The sequence below is a fragment of the Phalacrocorax carbo genome, chromosome 5 (genome assembly GCF_963921805.1).
Source record: "Phalacrocorax carbo chromosome 5, bPhaCar2.1, whole genome shotgun sequence".
In the NCBI taxonomy this organism is placed as follows: Eukaryota; Metazoa; Chordata; class Aves; order Suliformes; family Phalacrocoracidae; genus Phalacrocorax; species Phalacrocorax carbo.
Genome location: NC_087517.1, coordinates 59,321,565 through 59,347,533, shown reverse-complemented (window position 1 = coordinate 59,347,533; position 25,969 = coordinate 59,321,565). Strand labels below are relative to the sequence as shown.

The 25,969-nt window shown below is 34.8% G+C and overlaps 1 protein-coding gene across 8 annotated transcripts in view; it reads left to right on the top strand.

The window, feature by feature from the left end:
• The window catches only part of SBF2 (SET binding factor 2), a 288,417-nt gene that overhangs the window by 250,442 nt on the left and 12,006 nt on the right, over positions 1 to 25,969 (top strand). For 5 of the 8 annotated variants that reach the window (XM_064452705.1, XM_064452704.1, XM_064452702.1 and 2 more), the window contains 7 exons: positions 5,595 to 5,779; positions 9,710 to 9,886; positions 12,809 to 12,910; positions 14,119 to 14,304; positions 20,731 to 20,857; positions 22,185 to 22,312; positions 24,099 to 24,332. In XM_064452705.1, coding sequence (XP_064308775.1) covers positions 5,595 to 5,779; positions 9,710 to 9,886; positions 12,809 to 12,910; positions 14,119 to 14,304; positions 20,731 to 20,857; positions 22,185 to 22,312; positions 24,099 to 24,332 — 1,139 coding nt within the window. Of the gene's footprint in view, positions 1 to 2,653; positions 2,726 to 5,594; positions 5,780 to 9,709; positions 9,887 to 12,808; positions 12,911 to 14,118; positions 14,305 to 20,730; positions 20,858 to 22,184; positions 22,313 to 24,098; positions 24,333 to 25,969 lie in introns of all 8 variants that reach the window. The other 3 variants (XM_064452699.1, XM_064452700.1, XM_064452698.1) reach the window with 1 other exon arrangement.

Genomic DNA, 25,969 nt, shown 5'->3' with positions numbered 1-25,969 from the left:
TATTGTGTGACAGAAAAACTGTAGGGAACTGTGGGGAAGAATAAAATAATTTTGTAGAGAGAAACTTTCAAAAGAGATGGATTGGATTAGAGAAATGAAGGAAGGAAGAAGGCAGGAGGGAGGGAGAAAGGAAAATACTCAGAGCTGTATAGAGAAGTTATGTGAGAATTGTAGCAGAAGGGAAGAGAGGAAGGGCAGTTAAATGGTGATCACCAAAGAATGGAAAATTCTGTGCATTTTCATTAATCGTAGAATATGCATATTTCATATCTAAAAGTTCTGTTTATGCTCTCTGCTCACTGTCTTGTTATTGTAGTACATGGTGATGGAAAAACATAGTGATTTTAATTGGACAGGTAAAATGGCTAGTGGCCTAAGGGAACATGTGCTAATAGTGTCTGGAATTGTTAGATAAATTGGTGGCTGTGCCTAGCTTGTCTTTGTACTGAAATAGTGAAAAAGCTGGGTAGCTGACAGCAGATGTTTGGTTGTATTCCATCCTCTTGTGTTGGGACAAAAGTGCCAACAGTGAAGTGGTGCCGAGGGGCAGGGAGGGTGCTCCAGATAAGTAAGGGAAAGCTTGCTAGTTGACAGTATGGAAGTTGTCTTTTGAAGATAAAAGGATTACTGAAATAACTACTGCTGGTTTCTAGGGTTAGCGTTTGTGGTAAGTGTGATAGGATGAGTTTGTTGCTACTCAGTGAAGAAAAAAGGAGTCTCAAGGCAGTATGAGGTCACAGAGCTGTTGTTTTGTTGGATGTTGAGGTCTCTTGGCTAAATTTCAGCAGAAATCAGGAAGAAGGCAGAGAAGTTATCTTGCATCTTGCTGGATTGATGCCACACCTGCTTTATGTATCTGAAAGGTGTAATTGCACACCAGTATCTGCAGTCTATTCACAGTTCAGCAGGATACATGAGGACTTTGCTGAAACATAAGAATGTTTCGCAAGTACAAAGGGAGCCCTAGTGAAGGTGAGAAGTTGTCTGGATAAGAAGAAACAGGGAAAGGGAATAATCTCCCTGTAGAGTAGTAAACACTGGGTTTTTTAGAGTAACTACCAGAATTCTTGTAGAAGAAACAAAGTATATAGAATCTCTGAAATTGTTGTTCTCAAATAAATTGATTCGCTTGACTGTTTTTGCAAAGTTTTTTACTCTTTCACAGCTAGTTATATTGCACGTGTAAAGTAGTGTCACAGGACCAAAAATACAGGATTTTGAGCAGCTGAAAAAACAGACTTATTGTATGCAGGCAGTCTAAAAATTATTATTTCTCTCTCCTTCATATTCCTAAGAATAACTCAAAAAGCAAAAAAAAGAAAAGGGGGGTGGGAGACAATGGGGTTAGCTAGTTACTTTATCATAGCAAGCAGCTGTGGATTATGCACTACACTGTACAAAATACAATAGCATTATTTTTATGGCTTTGATTCTGGATCCCTCTTTCTTTCCTTGTTCTTATTCTTACACATACCAGGGCTCAAAAGCCAGGTTCAGCTATGATGCACCAATTGAAAATGACATTTTGGTTTTTTTGTTCCAGACAATGTATTTTTAATACACACACGTTTTAAATTTAAGATAAAAGATATGTGCGAGTGCTTTAATAGTATTTATCATTTTTTATAATCATCATTGTTCTGAATACTCATCAATTGTCCTGAATATCTGTATCCATGTCAGGTACAGTTTTTTACTTTATCTGGAACATTGTAACAGAGTAGTTGCCTAAAGCCCAGTTGTTTTTGACCTGAAATATTTGGGCAAATACTTATATTTCATAATATATTTTCATTCTTGGATAGGTTTTTTTGACAATAGCTTCATTGATATTTTTCATAAATATTGTAAGTTCACTCAAAATACACACCTTTTCTTCTTATATTACTTTATAAGTATAGTGTGATTATACAGACCAGCGCTTTTTACCTGTCATTGTTGTGTAATTTAATAGAATAAAATGTTTTCTCAGTATGAATTGCTGTTGTTGGAAAAATACCAGGATATTTATAATTAGTAAACACAGACTCAGCTCAGACATTTATTTTAAAAGCAGGGGTTGTTAATACTTTGAGTATATTATCATAGAATATTTGTATTAAAATAAGTTGCTTTTGTTGATGTGGCTTTTGAGGCAAAAGTACACCCTCTGATAAGCATATAACCCTCCCACTGAAAACGAGAAAGGGGGGGAGGAAATCACTCCATCAAATTATGTACCTAAAATAGACTAAAAGACTTTTTAATGAACACACCAAGGTTTGGCATTTTTAATTATGCTAACTTTCAGCTGGGTAGAAGCTTTCAATAAAGTATTCAGCAGAATGATTTAATTGTTACATGTCCTTGGTATTATAGAAAAACAAATGATGGCTGTGCTGCATGTTTGAAATTTGCAATGACAATGAAAATTACTTCTTTTTGATAAATGGGTACTTCCTTCCCATTTTATATTGGTTTTCTGGCTCAATTGATGTTTTGTCTTGTGATGACTAAGATTTGTGCTGTCTGATAAATCATGTACTATAAAGAAATTCAATATATACTAGATCTTTGGAAATTAATAAGTAACCCTTTTCTTTTCTCCTGCAATGTGTCTTGCTGCAATGTGCATTCCATTCCTCCTCCTTCTGTATTAACTGTTATCTACCAGTGCTTGGGTACAGAGATAAATGTTTCACTCATTCAAATTCCAAATCAGCAACTAAGGGAAGAGTCCATCAAGGTACAGTATTCTGTGTCCTGAAAGCACGTTCTTTTCTACCATCTCCATAACTACTGCAGTATCTTAATACATGCTAAAGTGATACTGACAGAAAGCCTTGATTCAGCATTAACAAAATTTTGGGGTTTTAGTTCATTATTGTGGTTTTCTTTTGGATTGGGTTTTTTGGCCTTTGAATGTATCATGCAGTGACAGTGATTAGCCACACACTTTACCGTATTATTCTTTGATAATGTTATGAACTAATGCAGAGTGCTATGTAGAAGAACTGTGGGAAAATTTTAAACACTGGAAAATTAATTCTGCAAAAGAGTATTTAGTAGTCCTACAGCTTTAGTAAAATAGCTAAGAAATACTGTTACCTAGTCAATTAACTTTCTTTCCAAAATTATTGTTAATGTTAGTGAATGGGGAAAAATTCATTTCTGCCAAATTAGAAAGTCATAGTGGCACGATATATGCCAAATAATGAAAGCTAGGTACCGCTAACAAAAAATAAGACAAAAATGCCAGGCAAAATTGGAATAGAAATATAATAAAAGTATAATTGTGTCTTTTAATCACTGTTATTCATCACTGGTAAACATGTTCATCTGCATGTATTTGTAACCAGTTTTGTTGTTTTTTATGTTCTCCAGGTGCTAATGATGGCCTGCGTTTGTAAAATGTTAGAAAGTGTGATGGTGTATTTTTGTACATATCATCTTTGGGGACAGTTGTCTGTCATGGAGCTAGCATTTTTTCATACCAAATGACCAAGGCATCATGTGACTCATTAAATGCTTGCTGTGATTTCTGCTTGCTAAAGTCTTTTATTATTTCACCTGTAGTAGTTCAGGTGTGGAAAAAAGTTTATACTAAACATGCTACTTCACTATGTGAGGTGTTTTATAAAACTGGCTGTCTTTGAAGTGGAAACTGTTTAGAACTGTTACCAATTCATAAGTTCCTAGCCAACCATTCTCAGTTACTGCTATTCGCCTGCTCACATCTGAGACTAGCAGCCAGACAGGCAGACAAGCTAAACTGTACAGACAAGTCCCTGTTAAGTATTACTGTACAGAATTATTCTTTAATAGAAATGTAATCCTGCTTCTAATAGAATAACATTACTTTGCTGGTTGAGCTATCTCAGTGGAATTTTACTGTTATCTGCAGCATTTTTCTTCTATGCAAGAAGTGTTAACTATGCATATTATTGGATTTTACTGAAGGGGTTGGAGGGTTTTTTTGGTACTGTATATCTAAATTTCTACTACTACAAGGTATTTCTGGTGCCTCTTTTGGATATCATGCTTCACAGATTTATGGACAAGAGTCTCTTCTCATAATCTGATTTACTGCATTTTGGGTTAAAGAATTTCACACTGCCATTTGAATGCCAAATTTAGTATACTTTAAGGGATTTGATTTTCAAGTTGTGCTATTTATATCCTGAAAATTAAGTACCTTTCACATACCTCACATTGGACACACAAAAACAGTCTCACAAAATCGATGTTATTAACTAAGGCACAAGAAACAGAAAAATATTCACTACTTGTCTTTTCTTTTGCTAGTACTAAACAGGCCTTGGCAATCTGGTTTATGACTACTTTATCTTATGTTGAAACTTACTTTTAAGCATGATCAAATCAGAGCATGTCTGTGCTGTAGGAATTTCCTCCTCTGGAAGCGACAATATAGCTGCATCAGCAAGGCACAATATGCAACTGAAAATGCTGTTGAGAGGCACAGGTTATTAGGTTGGTACAATGCCATTCAGATATTGCTGTGCTGCCTTCAGATGCAAGTCCGTGGTTCCACATCACAGTGCATTGTCGAGCTCATGTTGTTGCTACCTTTGGGATTTCTGTACCGTGCCCTGCTGCCAGAATAATGGTGATCTTACTGCCATATTAAAACTGTAAGACTGTGATCTTCTAGGCATCCTTTCTACTTAGACAACTGTACCATAGTCACATCTGCTAGAATATAGTCATGAAACACATGATTAAAAAAAGAACTTCTGCCACATTGGACACTTTCAAGATTCGGCAGGACAGGGTGCTGGGCCATCTTGTCTAGACTGTGCTGTTCCCAGAAAGGTTGGACTAGATGATCCCTGAGGTCCCTTCCAGCCTGGGATTCTGTGATTCATTAAATTCGTTTTCATTTCTATTTGTCCATTAGACATGGGCAATTAAAAACTAAAATTCATGGCATTCTGCATTTTCATCATGGCATTTCAAGGGTTAATATGGACCTCTTTATTCTGAAATACAATAAGTGAATTGATCATCCTTGTATACATTTTCATTATAATTCAATATGGTTGATATTATTTATTGTGTAGGGTGAAATGAACACAAGAATTCTAGTAACAGGGAACTTTAAGTGATACTATTTCCATTTTTTAACAAAGTAATTATATAATATTCTTACTAGGCTTCCAAAATAATATGCCTTTGACGAGGAAATAAATCAAATTATTGTCTCAGCTTCTGAAAAGAACAACACTAGAAATTTCATTTCCATAGATTTAAACGGATGTTAATTACTTGCAAATTGTGATTAATTTTATCATTGTATTACTGATATCATAGCAACCATTTTCTCTACAGTAGAAAGTATTGTGCAGAGTTGGATTAGTATCTTAGGTTAAATGACTATGCAGTAGGATGCTTTTGACAATTTTCGTATTAAAATATTTCTTTCCAGTACATGTCCTATGTTAATTATTCCAGTTAATTATGTCCTATGAGGGATGCAAATGACATAGAGTTTAAGCACTCTACTTTCCAAATTGTGTTTTAGCATATGCCTTAATATTTCTGATATCCAGTGCCTCACGCAAAGAGGATTTAAAATGTTTTTTATCTTTATGAAGGTGTATGGGCAAGTCTTCGTTCAAGCAACCGGTTTATCAACACTCAGACTCCGTTCATTGATGTTGGTGCAAGACTTGCAGGGAAAGATAACACCACTTCGTACAGTAGCAGCGCTTTTCTGCAAAGTCAGCTTTTGAGACGGCAAGCAGCCCTCTATATATTTGGAGAAAAATCTCAGTTACGGGTAATGGCTTTTTTTTTTTCATGTTAACATAGAGGTTTTTTTGCTTGAGCTTAATACCCCTAACGTTTTTACCAAAGAGTAAATAATATTCTAGATAAGGCAGGTGGATAACTCTCCTAAAGGTGTAAACTCTTAGAAGGGTTATTCCTACATGCAGAATAACAATTAATGCTGTAGAACTTGGTGGGATGGGGGGTGAAAAATCAAGCTCTGTGGTTATATAATACAAGAAAGTTAACAACAATTTAAATATGCTAAATTACCTTGAAGATCAGGCTCAAACTCACAGAAGTTCTGCGAGTAGAGCCCTATTTGTCACTTTTGGTCAAGTGCTGATGTGTAGTAGAGCTAAGAAATACAAAGATGGGTAACAGATGACTAGAGGAATGGAAGAGCTTTTGTAGAAGGTAAGAGCATTCAAATTGGGAAAGACATGGCTAGGAAAAAAATACATTGGTAGGCAACAGAGCATCCAGCAAAGCCTTCATATTCGGAAGTAACCATGTCTTTGCTGTCTCAGTTGCCTCCCTGCATTGGCTTTGTAGGGAGCAAGGGCAGCAGAGTTTGGCTCTGCTCAATGTAGCTGCTGGTATAAAGATGAATGGATGATGGGACTGTAGGCAAATGGAGTGGGGTTGGCGTAGCAGCAATGGAGCTTGTTGCCCCTCTCAGAGACTGTTCAGAGCTATTCCAAGGGAGGTGCTGGATTTCTGTATCTGTAAGTTCTTGCTTTCAGAGCCACACTTAATTACACCTGAATATATACTGCTGCACTCTGATTCTAATGACTACACATTTAATGCTCAGCTGAGCCGTTATCTCAGTGATTTCTATTTTGGGAAACATTAAACAGACTTATTTGGTAATTTAAAGTGCAATTTTATTTTTCCTGATGTGTTGAAATATATTATGAAGCAAATGGAATGTTGTTAGTCAGGAAAGTGATTACTAGAGAAGAAAGCCACCTTTACTGTGGGCAACACTTAAACGCACATGAAGCCAAACTGATGTCAATAAGGCCAACCCAGAAGTCTGTCCATCCTGATTTGATTACATTAAGAGGATCATGACATCTATGATTTTGTAAACCTTTTTGGATAGATTTTAATATTTTAGATGCAGCCATTTAAGAAACAGGTATCTTCTATAATAGTTCTTGGTAGTTTTTTTTAGAAAATGTTTGCAGATTACTCTCTGCATTCAAAGATTGAAAAATTAATTGTTTTCTATTTTCTTATTAGAAATGTGAGCATATATAAAATATTGTATTTTTAAAAAAAATATATAACTTCCAAAATCAGTTATTGGTAGTAGGAAGATATATCAGTATTCAATTCTTTCTGAATTTGTGTTATATCAGGAGATGAAAGAATCATGCTCTAATCAGAATGATGAATCAAAATTCTTTGCAAATTTTGTTTTTATTTGGTTTTTCTTTATTTCAATGTTCTGTTATATCTTATTTGTATTTTCAGTTGTATATTAGTTGTTGTGTATTAGTGATGGTTATATTACAGATATTTACTTTGGTCTTTGGTTGTAATTGGTTTGCAAATCCATTTTCCTTTTGGTATCTTCATGACACATTGGAACACAAAGTAGTCATTTTTAAGTAGTTAGATTTTATTTTACATTCTATCGCTTTCTAATATAATTAGCATAACAACAATAATTGATAGAAATATCCTGTTTTCTATAATCAGTGTTCTGATTTAATATAATAAAGCATAAGAATATAACATAAAAGACTAAACAGACATTTCAAAAGTAAACATTATTTGTCATTATTAGAATAAACTGTTCTTTTGAACAGTAAGAAAACTGTTTATTTTCCTGCAGATTTTTTCAGTTTTATTGATTTGGCATTTTCATTTGCTTTTCTGGAGAACATTCCTCCCAAAAGTTTTCAGACAGGTCTGTTCATATCAATTTTTCATCTTGCTATGTCTTCTTTTATAACTGCAACCACCAGAAGGCGAAGGAGACACTTCAATGAAAAGGAATACAGGAAAAGTAACACAAGAGAATGATTACATAGAATTAAATTGCCATAATCCAATAATAACAATTATTTACATTTACATTTGCATGATTTTTTAATTGAATTAATGAATGATGAGTGAAGAGTTCAATCATGCATCTAAAGATATGTAGTAGAAGCATCTTTAGTCTGCTGCTTTGAAGTGACCGTTTAGATCACTTGGGCAAAAAATGGAAGTTGTTTAATGTATCAGCAGTCGCAAACTAAGTGGGGGTAATACATTATAGATTAAAGGATTTTTAATGTATTACTGTATAGGTGTGTATTATTATGTAGAAAATGAAAAGAGCTGACTATTGGATGTACAAGCCACAAGCATTGGACAAAATCAACATGAAATAGTCTGAAGTCCAGTAGGATGTATATAAATTGGAATTGTTTAAAAAACGTTACTTCAAGGATCCTTATATTTTGCTGGTTGCTTTCCTTGCTGATTTAGAGCTTATGGGTTTTTCACTGTCTTTTTGTTTTGTTTAATAATACAATTTTGGAGAAGAGTCATCTCTGGGCATTCCTAAGGAAAAGTGTATTAGCAAATGTAAGAATACAATTACATAGTGATTAAGTGATTGTTTCAACCCTTCTCTCATTGAATTGTATCTAGTCTATAAGATCAATTCAACTTTTGTTTTTGTATGAAGAAATCTTGGTTTTTTGATTCTGAAGTATTTTCCTAGCTTTTGTTAGCATCCTGCTAACTTGGAATTGGCTGACTTTGTAAAGGGCTTGGCAGAGCAATCAACTGATCCTGATTTCTGTAAGGAATTGCTTTATACTGCTAAATATCATGGCACATAAATTGATGGTACAAATAGAAATAGATAACATTTTAAGGAAATTATGCTACTTTTCACCGTTACTTTTATCATACATTATTACAACTTAGCATTCTAAAAAAGGAAGTTTGCTAGTTGAGCTATTGACTTTATTTTTGCACCGTGCTGAAATACAACCAGAACTAAATCTGGGCTTTCACTTTCCTACTTTTTTGCTTGGCATCCTATGAAGCAGCTTAATGAAAGCTATGTCCAGGCCCAGTTTAATTCATGAAAGAGCAATTTTGGAGAAAAGTGAAAAAATTTGCTGTGAAGATTTTCAGTGATGGTTCATAGATGAGAGCTGTTTTTCTTAATAATGTTCTCAGTATTGTCCTTTTCATCACAGTTCCTTTTTTTTTCAGTTAGCTAATTTGATCTCTTAATTCAGTCCTTTTGTCTTATTGCTCATTTTCTAAATGCAGTAAGTAAAACAGAACATGAAGAATTCTGCTAGGCAAACCTCACATACCTCTTGGAAATTATCAGTTATTCACTGACTGCTATTCTGTGCTGAATGAGGTACTTCAGAAAAACAACTGCCTCAACATGCAGTGGCCACTTAGATGTGTCAGCTAGTTTGCAGTTATGGGGCTTCTTTTTGGATTTGGGGGGTTGCTTTTTTTTCTGCTTTATTGGACTGCTAGAATCTGTCCTGCACTGATGGTATGTCATCCAGATAGTTATTTTAATTTTCATTTATTTATTGTTGCTTTGCTTTAAAAATCCTCAAGAAAGCACATTATGTTGCATATAAATAACAGATTTATCGCTCAACTTTGTTTTTTTCTACTATTATTGCTATGATTATTATTCTTATTAAATATATGACTGCCATGCAGTACATTCTGCTGTTATGAATAGTAGATGGGTACTTTAGTATGGTACATTTCGCAAGTGTTGTAAGGATTGTTATTACCCTGGGCAGGTGTTTAACTGAACAGATTTTTTCCATTAGGAATTGAAATATTTAGCAACAAAGCAGGCAAGATTTGAGATATGATGAGATTTTAAGTGAAAAATATCCTTCCCTTTTAAATTACATTTTACATTTACTGTTGTCCTTTCACACAGGGATTCAAACTTGATTTTGCTTTGAATTGTGAATTTGTTCCTGTTGAATTCAGTGACATCCGACAGACAAAAGCAAGCTTTAAAAAGCTGATGAGAGCTTGTGTTCCCAGCACTATTCCTACAGATTCTGAGGCAACATTCCTCAAAGCACTTGGGGAGTCAGAATGGTTCCCACAGGTAATGTATATGACAGGTACTTCTAATAATCTATAAGCAGTACTACTTACACAAAATAAATTTCAGGCTCTTCTGACAGAGAACTGTTGTGTTCTAACCAGCTGTTCTTTGTTCATTGTAATTATTTTGCATACTATCAATTCTGTCATTTCATAAGCATTATTATTTTCATACAATCATAACATTTACAAATGTGGGAGGCATTTTTTATAATTTATGGTTTATAACACAGAATACGTACACAAGTAGAGATGACTGGTTTTTTCTGCCTATATGGTCTTGGTTTTAACTGCTTTTTCTTATCTTATATATTTTAAACATCAGAAAAATGTATAGAACACTAAATGAGCCTTTTGATTTCAAAACTGATATTCTATTCTTCTATGTGTTCCCACCCTGAATTTCCATATGCACAAGTATTTAACAAATAAGCTAGCATCTGTTACCTGTGGTGGGATATGGTGAGGTGTTTGCAGGGAAGAGGGGACTGCGTGTGTTCTCTCTGTTCTCTGTGAATTTGTTCCTTTTTTTCCCTTACATAAAGATTAACCAAACAAAGGCAAGACTGGAAGTAACTTTGCAAGATTCAAATTAAGAAGGGTGTGAGAAAGCTCTTTGTAAATTTAAAACCATTTTAATTATAGTGAATGGTATTTAACAGTTGCATGTTTGGATTTCTCTGCTGTATATATTCTTCTCAAATACAATTAGTTGTAGAAAACAGAATAGACTCTAATGCTGATTTCATAAGGAGGAAATATATGTAACACAGCCATTTCAGTAATTATACATCAGAAAATGTACTCCTGGTTGAAATGTGCTACAGTGCAAGGGGTGGCTTAATTTCTTCCCTTGAGGTGTCATCACTCCTTAGAGAGCATAGGAGCTGGTCGTCGCCATGTCTGGCCAGCACATTCTTCAGGAAGGGGAGAAGTGGGAAGAGCGTGAAGACTTGACTCCCTTATTATGTGAACATTTTCAATCACAAAGTAGTTGAGAAAGTTGATAAAAGATAAGCGTAGATAAATTAATTGAATGTCAGTGATGAAATAAACATCTCCCTATAGCAGCACAGAGATCAAGGGGAGATTATAACATTAGAGTTACTCTCTTTGGCATATTTGAGGGGAAAAGTAATAGTGTATCAGTCTTTGCTCAGGCCAAGATCATAATGTCACACACTAACTGTATGACATTTAAACCATGTTTCTGTGGTTTAAATCATGTCTTATGTGACTTATGTGATAAAGTTAATTTATAACTGATTTGACACATTTTTCTACTATTCCTGTGAAAGAACATAGATCTGTCATCTTGGAAATGTGTTTTTATTGTATTAAGCTTTCCTCTTCTGGGCAATAGAAGTTACACAATATTGATTTTAACACTGTATATGCCAAATATTTCTTTATAAGGATGTGAATACGTAAGAAGAATTTTGAAGTGCTGCCCTAGCTTCTGAATACAAATGATAAATATAGTATTTTGCATTTTTTATATTGAATCTGTATAACCAGATTGCATATGAGTTTCTTCATTAAGGACAGCAAAAAACCAGCCTTTCTTCTATTCTACTGTCTAAGAAAATATAAAAATAAACAAACTGCTTGGTTTTAAAAGTGGTGGTTTTTTCAATCTTTTCCTATTAAAAACTGCAGGAAAATTAGGTTCTTTTATTTTCTAAGTAATGGCTATCACAATTTCCATGGTAATATTCATTGGATTGGGGTCTTTTTAAGAGGAAAAAATCAGACTGCCCTAAACAAGGATGAATTTTCTAGGGTTTAACTGTTGTTTGGTTGATCCTTTTCCCTCCAATTTTATTTTGTTTTCCCCGAGTCACTTTTGTGTGCCTTCTGTACTTTCTGAACTTAGTTTTCCCTTGCCATCTTTTGTTTACTTGTTTTCCTACACTGCTTTCTCCCTTCTTTCAGGCTTTCATCTTTCCTACTACTGCTTTTGGATTGTATTCGGGGCTCTGCAAAGAGCAGTTTCATTCTACTGTAAAAAACTGAATTGCTCTCATATTGTCTGTTATGTTGTTTACCAAGAATGCTATCATAGCATGACAAAAATGGTAGAAACATCATATAGATTTTCCTTTTAGTAACAAATAACGTGAAGTCTCATAGTAAGATAAAATTGCTCAAATTCACCTAAATTCTTTAACCTGCTTATACCTATCATGTTTGAATCAATCTCATTCAAGCCAATGACCCTTCCCAGAGAAATTAACTAACCCGCCTGCTCAAGGAATTTTAGTATCACCGCATAATGAATATTAGAATGCAAATAATTAATGTATCCTCTTCCCATATGTTTTAGCCAGTCTGCCCAAGTAGAAGAAACACTGTTTAATCTATTTAAACTATATCCAGATTATAGAAGTTGGATTTTTCTGTGTTTGTTTTTAGGTTTGTGGTTTCATTTTTTCATTATTTTTATTATTATTATACTCACTAATTCCCAACTTCCATGGGATTGAGCATTAAAAATATTATCTTGGAAATATCTTACATGGGTTCTCCCGTCAAAGTACGTAGTGGCTTTATGGAACCTTAACCTTTCACAGGAAATTATTTTAGTGTTAAGTCCAGGATGGAATTTCTCTACAATAAATCTGTCAACCATGTTGTTCCCGTTCTCCTTTTTATGACAGCTATTTTATTACAGTACTCATTGTTTTTAATAGTTTAAGTTCCTATCTTCAAATCTTTGTTTAGTTTTGTTGTAGTTCAGATTAAAATACTGAGGCTGTTACATTGTATAGCTTTCTAATCTGTTGCATCAATGCATTTCTCTGTTATGTGTAGATTTCAGAATACATATTTTAATATTACACATTAAAATATTCTATTTATTGATAATATCTAGAAATGTATCTTATACTTGAGTATGTTACTTATTTGTAATACCTCATAGCTTCACAGAATAATGCAATTGGGTGTGATCATCTCTGAGCTCCTGGAAAATGGTTCTTCTGTTATGGTTTGCTTGGAAGATGGCTGGGATATTACTGCACAAGTAAGCTGTTATTAAAACCTTGAAATAGCTAATTATTAAGAAAAAACACCAGACAATACTTTTTTACACAGTGACTGATAATTTGGTATAACAATGAATTTGTGTTGAAACTAGACTGCATGAATCCTTGCATTCATTTGCAATTTACACCATGAAAGAGTTCCTTAAAATTAATTTGTTCCAAAGTTTCTGATGGATTTAACAGTTCTAAGGCTCAGATGTAAAACCTGCATTCCTGTGCCTGACCACATGTAAGAAGGAAAGATGAAGTTGCCACAACTGTTCATTTATCTTTGTACACATGGTACACTTTAAACACAGGAGGCAAGGAGAGGAATATTTTCTTTTGCCATTCACTTTTCATAAATTAAGTTAGGAGACCACACACAGGGAGAAAACCAAATTTGTGCCAAAGTGACTGTAATGCCTGCTGCAAGGGCAGGTCACCACAACAGATAACTTTGTGAAGCAAACTATAAATTAGGTGACGGAAGACCCGCTGCCTAATTTAATGGATGCATTGTGTCCACGTAGTTGCTTCATAATTCAGAAGATAAACGCAGATATCAGTAATTTAGTAAATAAAAACTTAATGTGCAGCCTGCATCCTGATAAACCAGGTAAACAAACCCACAACAGAATGTTAACATAATTATTGAAATCATTGTCAAACAATGAAGAATAGAGAAAGGGGCATACATAGCTGGAAGTGAAAGAAGTCTGTGCTGCATTTTAAAGTCTCCTGAGATGCTGCCTATAAAAGCAGTCTGAAGTTGGCTGGTGAGCACCATAGCATGGCAACCTGCAGAAACTCTAAAGTCACCCTCAGGACCAGTTCTTGCTTTGCTGAGGTAGCTGACACTATTTTATAAACATTTATTATCCTTATTAATAAAAGTGGGTTTATTTCAAATGTAACTTAAATGTGGTAAGTATGATAATGACTTCAAAGTCTATAGTTGCTCCGGTTTACTTTTAAAGATATTGTAAAGTCTCAATTTAATTGAAATTTTTTTCATGTGAGATGTTATTTGCTTCATTTTATGAAAATACTTAATATATGTGGTAAAATACTTGTAATTGAGTTTATATGAAGCCTTTTGTTTCCTTGTTCTATAAACAGATTTTGGAATATTTCTGTTCGTTGACTAAAGTGTTCTCCTAACTTCTGTCACTCTTAACACAATATATCCTGTCTTGTGATCTAGGTAGTATCTCTGGTGCAGTTACTCAGTGATCCCTTCTATAGGACACTTGAAGGCTTCCGAATGCTGGTGGAAAAAGAATGGCTCTCTTTTGGTCATAAATTCAGTCAGCGTAGTAATCTGACTCTCAATTGTCAGGGTAGCGGATTTGCTCCTGTTTTCTTACAGTTCTTAGACTGTGTGCATCAGGTAAGTCAATCACTATCTAATTTTAGTTTACAAGAATAATTAATAAATAAGTGTATAGGTGCCACTATTTTCAGATGTTATAGGTGATGGTTTGAGAGAAGACTAGTAACCTCCTTCTCTAGGTTTTATTAAAGTGAATGGATTTCACCTCAAAAAGAGCTGGAATAGTTGCCTAGAGGAGACTGACCCATCCACACAAAACAGACTAAGAGGGATGGTTGGCATTATGGATCTTTTATGGTCATTTATGCAAAGATTTCAAATAGAAGTTTTTCAAGCTTAAGACTGGCTTTGGCAATCTAGAGTACCTTTATATTCAGAAGGATAAATTGACTGATTGTTAGTACAGTGACTAGACAGTTCTTAATTCCTTGTGCTTGATGATGAGCTTGGAAGAGGCCTTGTACTCCATCAGTTCTGGAAAAAAACAAGCTATAAACCAGGGGCTCCTGAGATGTTCTTACTTTTATATATACTGCATGTTCAGGAGATGATGAGCACCAACAGTTACGTCATGTAGGGAGAAGTTAGGTTAAGAATATTACACTCATTTCAGGTTAATTCTGAAGTCTGTCCTTTTCTTCATCTCAAACCAGTAAATATAAATGCTTTGTGAGGTCTCTATGTATGCAAACACAAGATAGGAGCTTGCGTATTTCCTTTTGTACATGTCTGTCTTTTCCCACTTCTCTCATTTTTCCTGCTGAAAAAGCTGAAAAGACTCCTGGACATTATTAACCTGTACTAAAATTTACGGATGACTGTGTCTCTCAGAAGATGCCTGCTAAAGCACCAAGCCTTCTTACTGGGACATACATAGTGAATACTTGCATGAAGTAGATCCTGAAAGAGAAATCAGCAAGTAGACTTACTCTGCTATCTGAAGAGAAGTCCACAGATTAAATAACTTGCTAAACCAATGAAAAACAATCTTTAAATATCTATTGGAGACTGATAATGAATGAGCTTGTAAGAAGATGAGTAAAGACGTACTGAAGAACATGTTGTGGAAAAGAAAAATTTTATTTGTATCTGACATTAAACACCAACAGCCATCATTATTGCTATCTTGCAAGTTAATAAAAAATATACTTGGAATGTAGTTTGATTCCTACAGCATTTCCCATTAGAAAACCTTACAAGTATTTGTCACATCTCCTGTTTCATCAATCTGTTTCCCAATGGCTGTGGTCCTCAGATTAATTTTTATCTGAAATGGGGAGATTTCTCTAAAGAGAATCAATACTGCGTTTTTCATTTACAAGTTAATCTGTCCAGTTGTCACACTAACTATTCCTTACAATAGCTTAAGGTTATTGCTCCTTTTCTGAAGTAGATAAAAACCAAAATCTTGGTTGCAGTGGCTACAACAGGACAGAAGCACCATGTCTTCCAATACTGAAACCCATCTGCTTGGTGGTTCATTTAATTCTGTAGGTAAATAATTCATCTGGTGCTGTATTCTCTCTGCTGTCAGATGTCTTCTCCAAGCTTTAATGGGCTGACTGGGTAACACTGTCTGTTAGTAGAATGAAGTAAACCTACATTTGATTTCAAGCAGTAGTGTAATTTTGAAGTGAATCCCTCCAGCATCTCCCCATACCATTTGTTGATGCTGTTTTGGTGCATGTGTACTAGATTACTCTTGGAAGAATTTAACCCAAAAGTTCTCCTTCAGGTAGGTACTAAATGCTCGCGAGCTCTTAAAAGCATCTGAACAAATGATTCATCACTGAGCTTAAAACCATGGGTGTCATCAGTGTACAATGGGGTCATCAAATCAACTGGACTAAATCTAGTCCAAAGTAAAACAACAAATATGTAGTATAGCTGTAGGGACCTTAGCACCAGCTGCTTCAGTCTGTTTGGCTACTCCTTTTGCTCTGAATTACTTGCTGGTGTTGACATAGCCTGCATCCTGTTTCTGACACTGGAAACACTTTGCTCTGGTTTTACTGTAATAAATCTTAGAAAGTTGGCATAAAGAAAAGCAAGGAAGTTATACTTACATACCTGTAGGGCATTTTTTTCTCCAGTCCAGAGATCACACGAACTCTGGAAACATATGGGTTATCCAGAACAAAGACAAAAATAAAATTCAAGGATTTTTGTTTATTGTCATTAAATAGAATGTACCATGTTTTCTTCATGGCAAAACTCCTGTTTTTTCTTTAAGTTATATTTAACACAATCTGCAGTTTTAAGAACATGGAATAATGGGTTATAATCATCCTGGCTTTAAAAGTTAGGATTAAATGTAAAGTGGGCTAAATCCTTGCTGTTAACAACTGTCAGGTATGATTTTGCCTCAAGTGGCAAGGTGCCGAAAATATTGCTAGTATACAGGTGTATGTGCCAAGGAAATACAAGAACGGTGCTTTTGTAATTCATCTCAGATAGCAGCTTTAATGCATGTCACTAGGTATCTGACTATCTTTAAGAGGCAATCTAAAGTATGCAAGTTGTTAACAGATACATTTTACAGAAAGATCTGTATTCTCTGGTTTTTGTTCTTAAGCTGTGTCCAAATGCCCTGACTGCAGCTATATCAGGAGAAAGATTACCTCCTGCAGGCCATCTGGAGCTACTCATCACTTCTCTGGGGGAGATACCACCCTTCCAGTCTGTTAGCTAAGGGGTTCATGTGAACCTGCCTACCTTTTCCAGTCAAAATGGTAGAAAAAATTTGGTAGAAAAGACCGTCTTAATTTGATGGGTGTGAATTTAGAAGCAGTTCAGCCTGTCACTCTGAAGGAGGCAGTAACTTCTCATGAGGAAAGATAGGGTTGTCTAGGGGTTATAATCTTTTCAGCCAGTGTTATCTTCACCCAAGAAAGGGCATGGGAACACAGCTTTACTGCATAATCAGTGTAATACAAATACTATAGACTTGTCTGTTACTAGAAAAAATCTTTAAGCTAAATAACTTAAAATCCTATTTAGAATGCAACTCTAAATAAGTTTTCCATAAATAGACTTATGAAGATTAGCCTTCTAACTCATGATGACATAGTATTGACATGCCAAATTCTAACAGTATGGTTATAAACTCTATGGAAATTACTTTTGAAGTCAAATTAATGGTTGAAGTTTCATAGGAATTTACTATGAAAAATAAATTTACCTAACATTTGTACTTGAACTTTTCTATTAAGTTTCATTGGTGTCTGTGCAACTTGTTAGACAGCTACAGAATCCAATTAGATTGCAACTTGACCTTGAAGTGTAATATATTATGATCAGTTTTTTAAAATTGCCCATTCACTGGAAATAAACATTTGGTCCTTTCAAAATACTTTTAACCATTATAGTCTCAACATACTAGATGCGGTAAGAAAATCACCATAGAGCCAGTCTATGTGTTAAATGTCATGGATTAAACGAAAGATACAGAGAAAACAAATGAAGCAGCGATTCCTAAATTAGAACTGCATCATCTTGTAAAAAGTCATTGTTTATGCCAATACATCCAGGTGTCAGATGAATTATTAATGCAAAATCATTCTTTCACAATAGCAGCATCTGGCAAATACTCTCTCTGCTTCTAAGAAGACTGAGTTTATGAAAGTGATGTCAGTGCAAGAAACTTTTCTTATTTTTCTTCTCTATTTGGTAATTTATTAAGTATAATTAAAACAGAATGATTTTCCAGAACTGACTTCTTTTAAAGTCAATAAGGAGCTCTGTTACAGCACCCTGTGTAAGAGGAGGTGAGTGCGCTACTGCCATGGTAGGTGTATTCAGTTATTCCAGAGTTTGCAGAGTAGCCTCTTAGTGATTACTAGCAGAGGACATTTTGGAGTACTATATTTCTTTTTTTAAACTAAGTAAATCTTAATAGATAATAGGATTAAATTCTGAGTGTATCCCTTAAAATCAATGCATTAACTGAAATGGCACCAAAGAGTTATCAGAGAGACACCAGCTATATTTAATCTCAACTGAAGTGGTTTTGTTGCCTACAGTAATTAAAATTTCTCTTTCGTGTTTATTTTTAATTGCTTAAATCAACACAGTTATTTTCTCCTATGTTAAATTTCTAAGTTACCACTTCTGACGTTGGAGCTGTATTTTATCAGGAGCTTTTTTCCCTGATAGCTCAGCCATGCATTAAATGTTACAGATTGCACTGCAGCTAAACAAGTCATCAATACCAGGAGTCATGTAACCTAGTTGTAGCATCTTTCCCATCTGCAAGTGTGCTCAAATCAGCCAGAGCCATTAAAACACAGCCAATAACAATAACTACATTATTCACCTTTATCAAATAAATATTTTGGATTATATTTGCTTCACCTAAAATGTAAATTATATTATTATAATTTCTAGTTACTTGTCATTCCAGAAACCTCCATGACAGGATTTTAGTAGCAGCTTGTTCTTGTAATTCTTCAAATGTATTAAAATAACTATTGGACCGTAGTATAAATTTAGGACCCTGTATAAGTCATGTCAAATAGCAGAATGTAGCCTTTTCTTCTTATGGTATGTTAAAGAAAATGTTTCCTAACACAAGGAGAAAATGTATACTAAAGTACTTGTATATGCGTGTATATGTGTCTAAATGCACACACATATGCAGAGCTTTTAGAATGTCAGCTCCGAAATCATTATGTAATTTTTGAACAGAATTAGTGTACTTGGATTATATTTTAATCTAATATATGCCAGAAAAAATTTTTTCTTTTTTATAAGAGAGCTAAAAATTTACTTTGTCTATGAAGTTGAAGGCTTGAATTTATTATAGAAAAAAAAATGTCTTATCTTTATTCTTACAAAACAGTGCAGGAATGTAGTCATTTGTATCAGGGGAGAAGTGGGGATAAAGTAAGTGTGGGTATATTGAACTGAGATATCTTAAAGTATCTCAGCATTTTAAATGCGTAGCCACAAGCTAATATTGAGATATGATAACAACAAAGTCTCTGACTGAAATGCTGTGTATGTGTTTATATGTCCTTTCAAGGGATTTTCCTGTCACTGTTGTACGTTCGGTAGATAACCTTTCCTTGCTAAAAACTTTTTTTTTATTATTTAGCTGTTTGGGGTTTGTTTGTTTGGTTGGTTTTTTTTCAAATTGACACGTGAAAATCTAAATATCAAGGAACTTGAAATAGTCTAATACTAGTTTCCATAAGTACTTTAAAAAAAAAAAATTCTCTCTTGAGGAACTGATAAGTAGAGATTAGAGAGAAAAGATGGAATGGGAAAATGAGAGTGGTGGAAATGCAAAAGCCAAGACACGGGAAGTTTGCAGAGCTAAAGGTATTTTACAAGTTTGGTGTGAAGGTAGACAAAGCACAGTGACACATATTTCAAATGTGAAATTCAATCAGCAATTTCTTTTTTAATTGCAGACTGTACTTGTTTCCACTGTAATTGGGAATTTTCAGTTAATTACCATGCTTAATTCTGAAAATGAAGATCACAATTCATAAACTTACTTGAAGAGTAAATTTGAAATTTGAAATGAACACTACATTTCTGTGAGCAATATCTCATCAAGATTTTTAGAATCTTTAATTTTTTATGGATATCAAGTATAGATGCAGTCAATAATTAATGCTTAGAAATTTTGCCATTAATGTTCAACTTCATGCTTAAAATCTTACTCCAGGCTTGTTCCAATAATGTTCAAGAGGAAGCACTTGTGAAGAGCCAACTATCCCACAGTGCTGTACACTGATATTCTTGTATTGTCTTCATAAATATCTGCTCCTGACTCCTGTTGGAGACATTCACTGAATTAGATAGATCCCAAGCCTTACTGAGGATAACAATTTAAGACATTACATAGATTTTACAGTTTTAAAAGAATAATGGCAAGACACCTCCTCAGTATGTTTTCTATTTTTCTCATACTGTAATATTTTGGTGCATATTTTGAAAAGGAAGAAATATGTGTAGACTAGCAAGTACTTCAGAAATTAGCTGTCTCAGTAATGGTAGATGGAATATTATTTGCAGCATTACCTCTGTACATATCTACTATGTTGGGTTCTGAGCAAGTAGACTGCTGCAAAACCTTCCTAATAAAGTTTGATTTCCAGATACATCCAAGAGCAGCATCTTTGCCTATGAAGTTATATGATGTTTCAAGACTTATCATGGAAGATTTACATCCAGTCTGATTACTTTGAAGAACCCTGGGTTTTGTACAAAGTTTAATACTCCTTATTATACAGTACATCCTATCTGCTCTGAAACATTTTTGCAGCATAGACAATAAATGAATTTAATTAGTGTTAAAATATTTTTTAGGCAAAATGTAGACGGATTTATGTGTACATACAAGACAGTTGCCTGTGGATGTATTTGTAGTCAGCATTCACAAGGGAATTATTTTGCTGTCATATTTCACATTACTGTTTCTTACATATCTATTTGTATTAGACCTCAATATTCTCTTTTTCCCTTCTTTTTTAGATTCATAACCAATACCCAACAGAGTTTGAGTTCAATCAATATTATCTGAAGTTTCTGGCTTTTCATCACATATCAAATCGATTTAAAACATTTCTTCTGGATTCAGACTATGAAAGACTAGAACATGGTATGTTTGTTTATCGCATATTGGTTTTGTAGTGTTGGCTTTTTTCTCATCAATATTTGGTCTACAAAAATTTGTCAAGTTTGAGATGGTCCAGTAATTGCATGGTGATGGTGTAATGAATTCCATTTCAGGAATATAAAGCAAAATGGAGGTGAAGAACAAGTGGGGTTTTCTGAATGAATGATTCCTGAACCATGGGACTAAGAGAAAGTAGAAGAAATTAGTGCCATGCCTCAGGGTTTTTTAGCAATTTATCCACATGGTTCAGTTTCCCCTACTAAATACCTTTGTTTAACAGAAACAAAGTCCTTGGGAATCCTTCAGAGAGTGCATGAGGTTTCAGGAAAGGAAAGCCTTTCCATGTGTTATCTCTCACTTCTTTTTCTTGCATTCTCTTCAGTGTTTCTCTTCTTTCATATTTCCTTTTTACTCCATCTATCATGTGCAACCTTACTGGTTTCAACGCCTTATCTACCCTCAGAGCCCTCTTAATAAGACTACACGACCACAGTTGAGGCTGTTCTTGGAACTTGTTCACTAAGCAAAACACTTAAGTTCTCTGAATTTCACTACTTCATGGGGTGGTTCACATGGCATATGGTCAATTTGAATGCTTTTCTTAAAAACTGTAGTAAATGTGGAACAGACAAAACTTGAGCAACTAATATATTTAAACAAAAATGTTAATTTCCATTGTTTACCTTCATTTGAACAGAAGCAAGGAGTTGGAGTCGATGACCTCCTGTGGTTCCTTCCAACCTGGATTGTTACATGGTTCCACAGTCTGGGGAGGTGGTTTGTTTATTTAGGGGTAGTTAGCCTTCAAATACCATATCATGCAGTATAAAATCCCATTTCCAGTAGTCTTTGGATAAACTATATGTCCTTCCAAAGTAATTTCAGATAGCACAAATCTGTGGCTAACTTATTTACACCAGCCTGGTTTGTTTTCCCTGAAATTAGTTAGCAAGTAATTTCAGGTGCAGCTGGTCCAGCAGATTGGAAGGGCTAGTACCCTTGGGTAGTGGGGGGCAGAATCAGTTAGCAGGGCTTGGTGGTCTGTTGAGTCAGCGTAGCTGCAGGCAGAAAGGGACATTCATAATACACTCAAATACTTCATAAATTTCAGAACAGGTTTATAAATATAACGCTACTAAATAGTTGCAGTTGCAAAGCACAGCAGTTGTTAAATCGGATAAATTCTCTTGTTGCAGTGGCATTTGATAGTAGACTCTACATTTAGTCTGTGAAATTCCTTTTGGCTATGCTTTAGTGTTTGATAAGTATTATCATAAAGCTATCTTTTTGCTGTTGGTATTTTCCCTAGGGACATTGTTTGAAGATAAAGGAGATAAACATGCCAAAAAAGGAATTTGTATTTGGGAATGTATTGAAAAGATGCACAAAAGGAGCCCTGTTTTCTTCAATTACCTCTATGCCCCTGCTGAAATACAGGTCTGATTTAAAAAAAAAAAAACAAACAGTGGTTTTGTTATTCTGAGTGATTCCTTGAGTATGTTTTGGTATCTTAATTTTTCTCAACTGAATTAAGCATATAGTGGACAAAGTTGACCCACATAGATTGATTGGACCATTGTCTCATAGGTATATCTTCTCAGTCATCTTAGTTATGGAAATGTCATTTAAAGGGCCAAATTCTGGAACATGTATTTATGTATCCCACTGAGGTAAATTAGGATCTTGGTTTGATTTCACTTAATTATATGAATTATTATAAAAATTATCCTAAAGTTTGCGGATCGTTTAAAAAAATATGTTGTATACTGCAAACCATAGTTATGGGGAAATGAGTTTAGAGTCATAATGGGATACACTTCATAATGATCTGATTGAATCACATTATCTATATCACTGTCTTATATACCTCCACTAGATTGGACTGTGCCTTGAATAATTATGTAAAATTCACTATACACTCGCATTTATAGAATTCTGCAATAGCCAGTGAAGAAGCAGTCAAAATATCTCAGGAACTGCAAGAAAAGGATGCTGTTCTTACTGTAGTTCTGGAGTCAAGGCTGTTTTAAGATGTTCCTGCCATCCACTGCCCCACAGATGTTCATTCCTGTGCTGCTCTCTCCTGCTTTGGTAGTGAGCTTCACCCTGATAAATCATTTGTTTGCATGTCTGTCCACAGCTGGTGACCAGAAAACATAATGATGGGAGAGTCTCCACTGTCCTGGAGGCTGTGACACCACTGATATTTTTGTTGGTGTTCCTTGCTTTCCTCTTTTCCTCAAGTTGTTTCGCAATGTTGTATCTTAGCATACATAGCACCTTGGACTCAAATCCGTTATATAAACTGTCCTCATTTTAAAAAAAAAAAAAAAAAAAAAAAAAAGCGCAAAGGTTATTTTGTTTAAGGTATATTGAGTCTGTATCAGAGACTGCATTACTGCAGTCAACAGTGCAACCCCCTTCAACCCCCACACACTTTGCTGTAAGCGGTAGCCTGATTAGTAAGCAATCAGGAGTAGCTTTTGCTATTTTGATAGTGTTTTCTTCCTCTTTTTTAGAAGAAACTATCTTTCCTCATATGAAATGGTGTCATAGTAGCAGAATTAGTCATAATAGCAGAATTAGTCATTATGACTGAGCATCACTCTTCAGACTTTAAAGTTGGCCCTTTCACCTGAGGCAGTAATTCCCTTCAAGTAAGGTGCATGCAAACTGAAATCCTTACCTTATTTTTTAAAAGGAGAAACAAACCCCTTTGTATTAAAAGTAATCTGTTTTAAACTACCCTGAAAGTTCTACAGTCTCTGGTTGCCTACTTTATATTACTGTGGTTTTTCCAAGTGGCGTGTCCACCTACATTACACAGCCTGTCTCCTTTCTCTGATGGCAGAGTGTCTTGGATTTTCTGCTGAGAAAAATTGAAGGGTGATTGCTATCGAATGCCTTTTGTATCTTGAACAGGAGGCACAAAGATTGTGAGGGTACCAACTATGTATGCTGAATTAGAGTTCTTGGTAGGCACCTGGTATAGTAGAAGGATAAAAATGAGCAGTATACTTCCAAAGTTAGTGTTAGTTTTAGGTTTTTATCTGACTGAGCCAAGATCTTGCTGTAGAAATTATCAAATGGCAGCACTACTCACCCACTGCAATATACTCTTCAATTTAGAATAAAATAGAAAATACAAGTATTGTAGTATATTTTAAGTCTGAAACGGAAGGAATTCCTTTCTGTCATTATAATAAAACTTTGTTTCAAATAGGCACTGAAACCAAATGTAAATATGTCCAGCCTCAAAAAGTGGGATTATTATGTAGAAGAGATTTTGGCTACAGGCCCTTCCTATGATTGGACCATGGTAACTGCAAAATGCAGTGTTTCAGAGGAAACTGACCAAACGGATGGTTCACTCTCTCAGACTAAGAGGAAAATAGTATGGCCATGTTATGATGACGTTAAAAAAATACAACCTGATGCCATCAGCAGCCTTTTAAATGTAAGTACATCTGTTACACAGAACAGTATGTTCTCTTATGCTCATGAAATTCATGTTGTTTTTTTTTAAGTTATTGCCTTACAGATATACTGGTACTAAAAGGATCATGATAGATGTTAAAACAGGGTTTGGTAAAAACTGACTGGTTAATCTTGAGAAGTGACCGTTGGTCTGGGAATCAGTCAGACTTCCTGCAAAGCTTTTGTTGTTCTGAATGAATATTCTTCTGGGACTACACTTTAATAATAGTTAAAAACTGTAAGAAAGCCAGTCATGGTTTCATTTTTCCTCTGCCTTTTTTTAAATAATAAGGTAAGTAGCGTAATGTATCTTTAGGTTGCCTTTTATAAGAAATGCAGGATCTGTTATTTTAATTTGGGCAAATGTTGCATCTAGCTTTCTTGTCCTCTTGCTACTCATTTTAAAGTAAGTGTGTGGTAAAATGACAAAGACCCAGATTTCCAGACAGATCAGAAAGCAGAATCTGACACTTGCTGAACTTAACAAGTGGGAGGCAAACACGCAAACATGAACTGAACATCTTGGCCCAAAAAGTCCTGATATTTAGATTATCATCTCAGTTGATAGTGCAGCAAAATGACAAGGGCACTCTTCACTTCCTAGAGCTATTGTTTGAAGCCACATGCATATTCAGATACACATCACTATGTACATTTTTTTATTGTGAAAACTACTTGCAGACCTTACCTTATATTAAAGCTGGGATTATGGAGCCTAATATTGCAGTTCTTGGAAAACTGGGATATACTGTGGGTCCCCAAACTCCCCTGAATCAGAGATGATTTTTAGTAAAGTCTTAAGGCAGGAAGTTCCTGAATGGATCTGAGTCCTTGAGGATAGACTTGCTTTTGCTGGAGAGTTAGGTTTAGTCTGGAACATTCCTCAAACTTCTTTTGGTCCATTCCTTCCAATCATAATTGATCAAACACAGGAACAAAGCCCAATTTAAAAAAAAATCACTTGTGAAACTCCCCTTGACTCAAAATAAGATAGCCAGAACATCTCAGAGCTTATAACTTCTCAAAGGCAAAGAGCAAGCAGTCTCTCAACAGGGGTCATATCGGTGATTCTTTGGAAAAAAAAAAAGAGAGCTTTCATGTCAGGTAACTAAAGGCCAGAAGTACATCAGGAATATAGCAACAATGTTCTTCTGCATTTCTTCCTGGGGTGGATGCCAAACTATCCATATCCACAACTGTGAGAAACTGCCATATAACAGGGAAATTAGCCATATTATATTCTAAAGACACGAGGGTCAGGTTTTATAGAGTTTAAATGTTATTTGTGAATTAGATTATAGTAATAAAAGATAGCAATGGAGAGGAACATTTGGAAAACTCTGAAGAGGTTGTATGAAGGTTACAAAAATATTCTTCTAAGTTTAAAAAGCAAAGTGAACTTTCTTTTAAAACAAGTTGTTAATTTAGGGCTGTTGCTGATATAGGAGAAAGACCTCTTTTTAATCATAAATCCATTGAGAATATGTTGGTATCCAAAAAATGTTTGAACTGAGACCATATTTAGCAGTGGTAAATTACTAGGCAAGATTGACTCGCCCTTAGTTTATAATGATAAGGCCAAATTTGTTTGTTCTAAAGATATTTTTCAGTTGAAAA